Source organism: Sylvia atricapilla, chromosome 2 (genome assembly GCF_009819655.1).
Source record: "Sylvia atricapilla isolate bSylAtr1 chromosome 2, bSylAtr1.pri, whole genome shotgun sequence".
NCBI lineage: Eukaryota > Metazoa > Chordata > Aves > Passeriformes > Sylviidae > Sylvia > Sylvia atricapilla.
The window spans coordinates 15,360,159-15,368,175 of record NC_089141.1 but is presented as its reverse complement, the minus strand read 5'-3'; the positions used below and the strand labels follow the sequence as shown (position 1 = coordinate 15,368,175).

At 38.2% G+C, this 8,017-nt stretch overlaps 1 protein-coding gene across 1 annotated transcript in view; it reads right to left on the bottom strand.

Annotated features, from left to right (window-relative positions):
• Window positions 1-3,206: 3,206 nt before the first annotated feature.
• The window catches only part of LOC136373284 (contactin-5-like), a 56,139-nt gene continuing 51,328 nt past the window's right edge, over window positions 3,207-8,017 (bottom strand). Inside the window, exons 8-9 of the mRNA XM_066338183.1 lie at window positions 6,623-6,784; window positions 3,207-3,275 (exon numbers count right to left, since the gene is read on the bottom strand). Coding sequence (XP_066194280.1) covers window positions 3,207-3,275; window positions 6,623-6,784 — 231 coding nt within the window. The remainder of the gene's footprint in view (window positions 3,276-6,622; window positions 6,785-8,017) is intronic.

Here is an 8,017-nt window from a genome sequence, read left to right as displayed (position 1 = left end):
AGAACTGTTTTTACAGCACAGAACAGTATTCGACTGCAGGAATTAAAATGGAGATAGAAAAGCATGAACAGTAGTGAGCATTAGTTATGTTGTTCAAAATGGGTAGAGTGCATTCTGTTGCACTCTTTTAGGATGTTGGTGGTTTATACATGGGTAAATGGATCTCTTATGCTGTTAATAAATGTATATGAAGGTAACTCCTGCTCCAGTGTTAAAGAGCTTTAAAAAAAAAAAAGAGCTATATATAATTTCAAAGGGATTTCTCTGCTCTACTCCAATCTTAATAGTTAACAGAACCTCTAATGTGATAAGATGGATTTCATGCATTTCTTCTTTGTACTGCTGCTGAATACTGAAGGTTACACTGAGTCAACAGGAGCTGATAAAGCTGCTGATGGAGAGAAGCTTGACTGAGACAGAGAGTTCATCCCTTGTAGGTGAACTCTGGTCATCTGATAAGAAATGTGGCAGAAGACTCAGAAGGGGAGGGGAAATTTAATACATAAAAATGTGAATTCATAGCAAAAAAGTACATTGATCCCATATCAAGTACTAGCAACATTTTTTTCCAGAGACAGTTTTCTCATCTGATCTTGTGATTTGGAGTTGGCATGGAATTCAACGATACTGCAGCAATTTTATTATCATAACTTGCTCATAGTACCTTCCCCAGACCAGATGCCCTTGGGCCCATACATTATATTGGTGATTTTAATTAAATATATAGATATTGTAGCGAGGGTGGTTTTTTTAATATATTTCTACTGCAACAGACAGGATGAACGAATTAAGGCAAAATTGAATGAAGTCCAACAAGACAAGTGCTGGGTTCTGAACTTGAGTCACAACAACCCCAGGCAGTGCTACAGGCTTAGGGAAGAGTGGCTGGAAATCTCCCCAGCAGGAAAGCACCTGGGAGTGTTGGTGACAGTGACTGAACAGGTGGCACCTGGCCTGGATCAGCAGTGGTGTGGCTGCAGGACCAGGGCAGGGATTGTCCCCTGTGCTGGGCACTGCTGAGGGCACACCTCAATCCTATGTCCAGCTCTGGGTCCCCCACTGCATGAAGGACATTGAGGTGCTGGAATGTGTTCAGAGAAGGGCAGTGGAGCTGGGGAAGGGTCTGGAGCACAAGTCTGTTGAGAAGCAGCTGAGGGAAGTTGGGGTGCTCAGCCTGGAGAAAAGGAGGCTTGGGGAGGACCTTATTGCTGTCTACAGCTCCCTGACAGGAGAGTGTAGCCAGGCAGGGATCAGTCCCTTCTCCCAAATGATCTAACATCTAACAAATGATAGGTCTAGCAGAAGTGGCCTCCAGGCGTGCTCGAGGAGGTTTAGATTGGGTTTAGGAAAAATTTCTTCACCAAAGAGACTGTCAAGCACTGCAGCAGGTTGTCCAGGGAGGTGGTGGAATCACTATCCCTGGAAGTATTTTAAAGATCCTAAAGGTCTTTTCAAGCTGAAACAATTCTATGATTCTACCAGGGAATATGAGAATTTATTCAAACCTCATTAAAGCTGGTAGAAATGCTCCTATTGGCTTATGTGGACTTTGGATCAAATCCACAGGAAAAAAAAAAAAAAGTCTTACGGGAAATGAGTGACAGCAACAAATTTCAAGGGCTTAAATTACAGATTTGACAACCTTTAATTACATATAATTTCAGTTGATAGTGAACTGCACATGAAATTCATCATGGAGATTACTTAGGCAAGCTAAAGTGATAAAGATGAGGTCTTCATTTTAAACTGGAATTGTTTATTATCTATTGATATATTTCTATGAGTGATTCAAAGGGGGCAAGGGGAGAGATGCTGACTTGCAAATATACTAAGCAAAATCCAGACAATGTAAGGGGAAAAGGCTCTGAGGAACAAGTAGAAACACACTGGCTGGTAAAGTAGCAAGATTCTGCAACACTCAGTTCTGCTTCCAGCAGGGAAGAGACAGCAGGCCACCTAAGATTTCCACCTACAGTCTTTTTCAGCACTGTACATCTGCAGCAATCAATTAATTTCATTTGAACAATCAAGGTTTCACCTGGTACAACACTCAGTAGCTCTGTCTGGAGCTAAGAGAGTCAGCTGAATGACAAGATAATGTTGCCTTCCCCAAACTGTTTTTTGACTTTGGAATATCCACCAAATCTTCTTTTGTAAAGACTTGGAGCTGGTATCTCAGTACTCCTCTCAAATCCTTACTGCAGTGACAATACTCATGTGGCACCTTCAGCTGCCTTTGATACACATATTTTAAGAGATACTTTAAGAGATTAAACTCCGTTCCACTCTTACAAGCACAAATCAAGACTTGCCTCTAAGACATTTACACAGAGGACAGGAGAAGCCCGCAGAGCTCCACGTAAAGTAACAGGTATTTTCAGAAGGGAGGTAACCCTTGACACCATCTACAGAACAGAGCTACTTATCTGTAGGATTGCTTTGCTAGTTCCTGATACCAGCTTAGATGACAATTGAAGGCAATACAGGAGGTCTTTAAAGAAAAAAAAAAATATCCTCTGCCTTTCTGTGTCATTGGTTAAATTTGTCTGGGATTGGGACAAGACAAATTTGTCAAGACATTGGGGTTTTAGGTGATTTTGTGATACAAATACAAAATAACACTGTAAGGTTCTATTTCTACACCTTGTAACAATGCTTATTAGCATTCTTGAGCTTCCAAGAAGTGCAGATACAAAAGTCCAGACATTTTGAAAGATCTTTTGCTGATGGAGTAAATGGAGGAAAACAAAGTAGGTGCAGCCTCGAACTCCAGAAACAGGCTGATTCAGCAGTTCTTCCCTCAAAAGTCCAGATCTTCATAATGGGTACTGCAAGTGATATGTGGTTGTTAGGACACAAAGTTATTAGTGCATTATTAGCTGTGACTAATGATAAATCAAGGCTGTAGCCTCTGACACAGGAGCCCTTACAAAAGACAGATCTTTCTTGTCAAGAATAAACTAATGGAAGCTAACAACAATAATTCTCTTTAAACAGAAAAGACATCTTAATCTTACGGTGTGTTCCAATGATTAGGTGTGTCACACACAGGGAAGGCATCAACTTTTTAGCACTTGAGTTACAATGAAGTTAACTGGAAAATGAGTTTCCACTCTTACTCTGCCATTCCCTAGGTTGCATGAGTGCAGTGCCTTTTAAACAAATGCGTAAATCTCATTTGATAGATGAATTTTTTTTTTTTTTAACTATGTCCTCTTGCTTGTCCATTTGTACTGCTCTCTGTCTTTCATGATTTCCTCTTCAGGTGAATAGCCCTGCAAAATGCAAAAAGCCCACAAAAATGCAGAATGGGTAGGTTGTGGGGATAACCAGTGATTTAGGAATCCCTCCACTATACCCAATATATTATTTTAAAATCACATGTGTGGAGGGGGTAAAGCAGGTGCTTTGTTTGGAGTCTTCTGGAAAGCAGCTTCCCATAACCTAGGGAAGCACAGATAATCCATAGCTGGGATACCACCTTTAACACTGACACTACTTCCAAATTAGTTCTCGCATGTCCTGCAAAAACAGGTCAAATACACAAAAGCACAAGTATGTGGACAAATGGGGAGAACTTTTGGCAGGCTGAACGAAAGGAAATACTGGGAAAGAAGAATCAGAGATAGAGGAAGAGAGAAGGGGGAATTATTACCAGGAGCAGTTCTCCTGTTAGTGTCCTTCACACTGCTGTTGTGTCATGGGAACTGAGAAACTCCTTTTGTTGTGGTTTGTTGCTGTTTTCAGATGAACCATGTGTAAACACAACATTGTGAGAAGGGCATACTTTGATCATTTGAGAATGCTAAACCTTCCTTCATACTAATTATTCTAATTTTCAATTTAAATTCAGGTTCTGAATTTCACATATAAAAACATTTTTATCCTTCAGTTGCTCTGACACACTGAAGCAGACAATCTCTTAAAGCACAGAAGCATAAGCATTTTTTTCCTTCTTTGCAAGAGGTGAAAGAAGCCTAGAGAATCAATAAATAAAAACTGCTAACTGCCCTATATATTTTGACACACAATCTCTCCTTTATCCCTAGATGACCCAAAAGAATGAAGTGGGGTAAATCTGCGTGGTGGAAAAAAAATATTTGTTCTTCATTCTTCCTTAGAACTAATGTAAATTAAAAAAAAATACACTGAGAATCATTATTTAAAAAAAAAAAATCAAGTCTGCCTCCTACATAGCCAAAAAGAAAGGCATCTACTTTCTACTCCCCCATCTCATTTTCCAGTGCCCTGACTTCAGCAGCAGCACTTTTCCTGGGCTCTTCCTCCTCTTTGTTTTACAGTGCATTGAAATATTTAGTTTAAATATCAGTCTTAATTTCACCCCAGTGACTGTAACCTGTTCTCATTTAGTCATACATCTCTATTTTATAGTACTTTGTCCAATCATCTCTTTTAAGCAGCCCCCAAACTTAACAGATGCTGCTGGGTCTAGTAAGTTCTTCATTTAGTTTTGATGCATATAAAGAAAAGGAGCACTGATTCTGGCTGCCAAATAACTTCCATTACTCAGGACTTTCTCTGCTTTAGACAATGCTTTGTAATTTTTTGGGTTTTCACAAGTGCCCGAGATTGAGGATACACCTTTTGCTCAGATCATATAGGAAAGATGTGCCCTCCTAAAATCTTAACCCTTTAGCCTGGTTCTTTATGTACTGTACCCTCAGTAGATGGCTTGTGCCACTTCTACCTCTTGTGAGTTTAACAAGCCCAAAAAAAAAAAAGTCAACAAAAAGAAATGCAATATGCCTTGATTCCTTTTTTTTCAGGGGAGATAGCAGGATAGTTTGCTGGCAATATGTTTAAAAAGGAAAGGTCCTTTCTGATACAGTAGGATTTCATCAAAATAATGAGTGTAACCTGGTTACCCCCTACAAAAAGACATGAATTCACATGCTGCAGAGAAGAGCTACGGAGATGATGAGAAGGGCAAAGAGTCTTTAGGCTACAGTGAGAAAGGTGACAAATTCCTGGTTTGTTTACCCTTGAGAATAAATAAGGCTGAGAGGAGAGGCTCTGCTCAATTTAGAACACTGTTAAATGAAGAGAGAAAAAGGAGAGAGGAGGAAAGATGACTATTTATTCTGACTGACAATTTCACATTCAAGGAACAGGGCACACAGTAGTTTTGCTGCTGAGTAACACTGAGATCACATCCGAGCTGTAAATTGCCCGGCATCAACAGAGCAAAGAAAGTAGAGGGAAAAGTGAATAGATTAATGTATTGATTTCCACGTTCCTCTTGAAGGAAAGGTAACCAATTATTCCTTTTACTGAAAGGAGGGGAAAAGCTTGAGGAGAGCAACACATCAACAGACCTTTTTCATACACTGATCTTCAAAGACATGGATATACTCAGAGGCCAATGAAACAGGAAAACAATTCCCACTGGTCTGAGCATGCTTTGAGAAACTTTGAAAGTTAAAAAATAAAAGTTGTGCATTAAATGTCTTAAAACTTCCCCAAGCTAGAGCTCAATAATTAAAATATTAAAATAATGGGACTCTTGATCACTTCCTGTACTTCAGTGATTGAACTTGATAGGCAAAGTAGATATGCTAAGGACTTAAAGATTTTTAGAGTGGCATTCATAGGCTACAAAAAATTGTAACAAGCCAGCTCCAAATTTTAATCTCTTACTGTTATACTAAGCAATCTGAATTTAATTCTAAAGCAAAATTTTATCTTTAAATCTGAAGAATTTTAGAATTTTTTTAAAATAATGATGTCTTATTCTTTCATTTAACAAGCCCAAAAAGCTCAATGTCTCCTGTTGTCCTTATCCTCTCCTGAAAAATTTCTGTAAATGGTACCAGACAGGCAAGATTGCACATTTTGATATAAATTTGAGATTTCTGCCACTGAAAGATGGCATCACAGCACCAAGAATGATCTCGTCTCTCCCAACACACACCAATCCACATTACTGATATTTTATAAATCCTCAGTGTCTCAAGTGAATGTAGTATGTTAATGAATGTAATAAAAATAAAAGCATTCCTTGTATATAGACTTTCTCTGCAGGAGACAGAATGAAGAATAACAAAGATAATTCTTTCTCACTTACCAGTCTGAACCAACTGAGCAATGTCACAAAACCTATGCAACTTTCTATAAAATACAGCCCTTTCTGTTTTTGTTGTTGTTGTTGTTGTTGTTGTTGTTGTTGTTGTTGTTGTGTTTTTTTTTTTGTTTTTTCATGCTGCACCATTCTTAACAGATCATTAAGTCATGCCAGGCTGATTTATGTCATGAAAACTTCCCAGTGCAGATTGAAATGCATCATACAGTCATATTGCACTTAAATGCCAATAGGCTGCTTTAATTAATAGGAAATTTGGAAAATTCATGACAGGTGTCTTAGCTGTCTGTCTCACCACCATCATAACAGGTAAGTTCAGTTTCTGTACTTGGTCTCCCTTTAGTCCCTTAGCTAAATTCAAATACTTCACTCCTATCCTGGTGACAAAATTATCTGGGTATTTGCTTTTTGGGAAGATGAACCACAGCACCTGACCAAACCTAAGCAAACCTGGCTTACTGCAAAGCAAAACTGCATTTGCACATGGACTTAGCTGAAATTAATTTACAAGCTCAGCAGTACCCTGCCTGGGACATCAGACAGATCTTCACAGATCCTTCCACTGGAAGGTCCTCCTTCTCGAAGCAGTATAGCAACTGCCTTTGAAAAGAGGGTCAGTGTTACTGAAACTTTTGGGCTCTTCCCAAATATTGTGCCTTTTTCAGCAGCTGTGCTCCTGCCCAGCTGCCATAAGAAATACAACAGAGTGCAAAAATAAAAAATTCTAACCTGCTCATCTGGAAAATCTATCTAATGAGTGAAATAACTATAGAAATGGTCTAAATATCTCGTTTCCTGAACCCATCTGTTGTAAATCCTGTCAGAAATCTTTTCAAAAGGTTATAAATAATCTATTTTAGAAACAGGCAACACATTTATTCCTAGCAGCAAATTCAAACATGATGAGTAATCTGGCATAGAGCTTTTAAATTCACCAGCTGCCACCCACCTCGGGCAGCACCATACCTCGTTTTATCTGCATAGTATGAACCATTTGTTAATAAGTGCTTGAACCCAAGACAGTCACTGGTAATCCTACTACTGAATTTTCCACTCAAACTGAAATTAAAATAAAAATATAATACCTAACAGAGTACAAGCATTTGAAACAGGCAAAAATTGAGTAGAAAATGAAAATTACTCTGTTTGCAACAAGAAATACAAATCTGAAGCATTAAAATGTATTTCTCTATTCTTCATCAGAAAAAAAATTGTTTGGTCTTAAGCTTAAAACTTAACAAAGACAAAACATGTCTGCTTTGAATTGGAGACAGTGATGGCGGATAAAAGTAGCTAGATAATTTTCTGGTGTCATGAAAGAATATAAACTTTTAGGTGCTTCCCCGCACTTTAACATATACATAAATATACAAATATACTTCTGTTATAATGTCATCCTCCTAGAAAACTGTGAGTTAATTGCATGAAGTAGTGTTTTCTTTAGCTTCCTTTAGGCAAGGAGAGGTATTTTTGCTCTGCATTCCAGGTAACTTCTTGAACAAAAAAATGCTACAAGATTTGACTCACAGTTCTTGTTAAATGACAATTTTAATAGAAGACTACTTGGTGGAGAGGGAAGTCACCTTGGTTTGTCTTACCAGACTTTAAATTTTCAAAAAACCAGGATGGGTAGCAACCTTCTTTGCCTAGTCATGAATGAAATAGAGCTATGAAGGGCAGAAATTAGTTTTATTTCAGTACTTAAGCAAAAAAGCCAATACAAGTACATGCTATCACTGTCTTTCTACAGGTACATGATTAGATAAAAGTGACTGACTCTGATCTGTTTATACACAGCAATCCCCACATACACTTGTATGGGATTTCTATGTCAAACACATTCAGGGCTAGACTTATTTACTCAACAATCCTTTCACAAGCCACAAATACTATCACTAAATTAAATAATTTGATAAA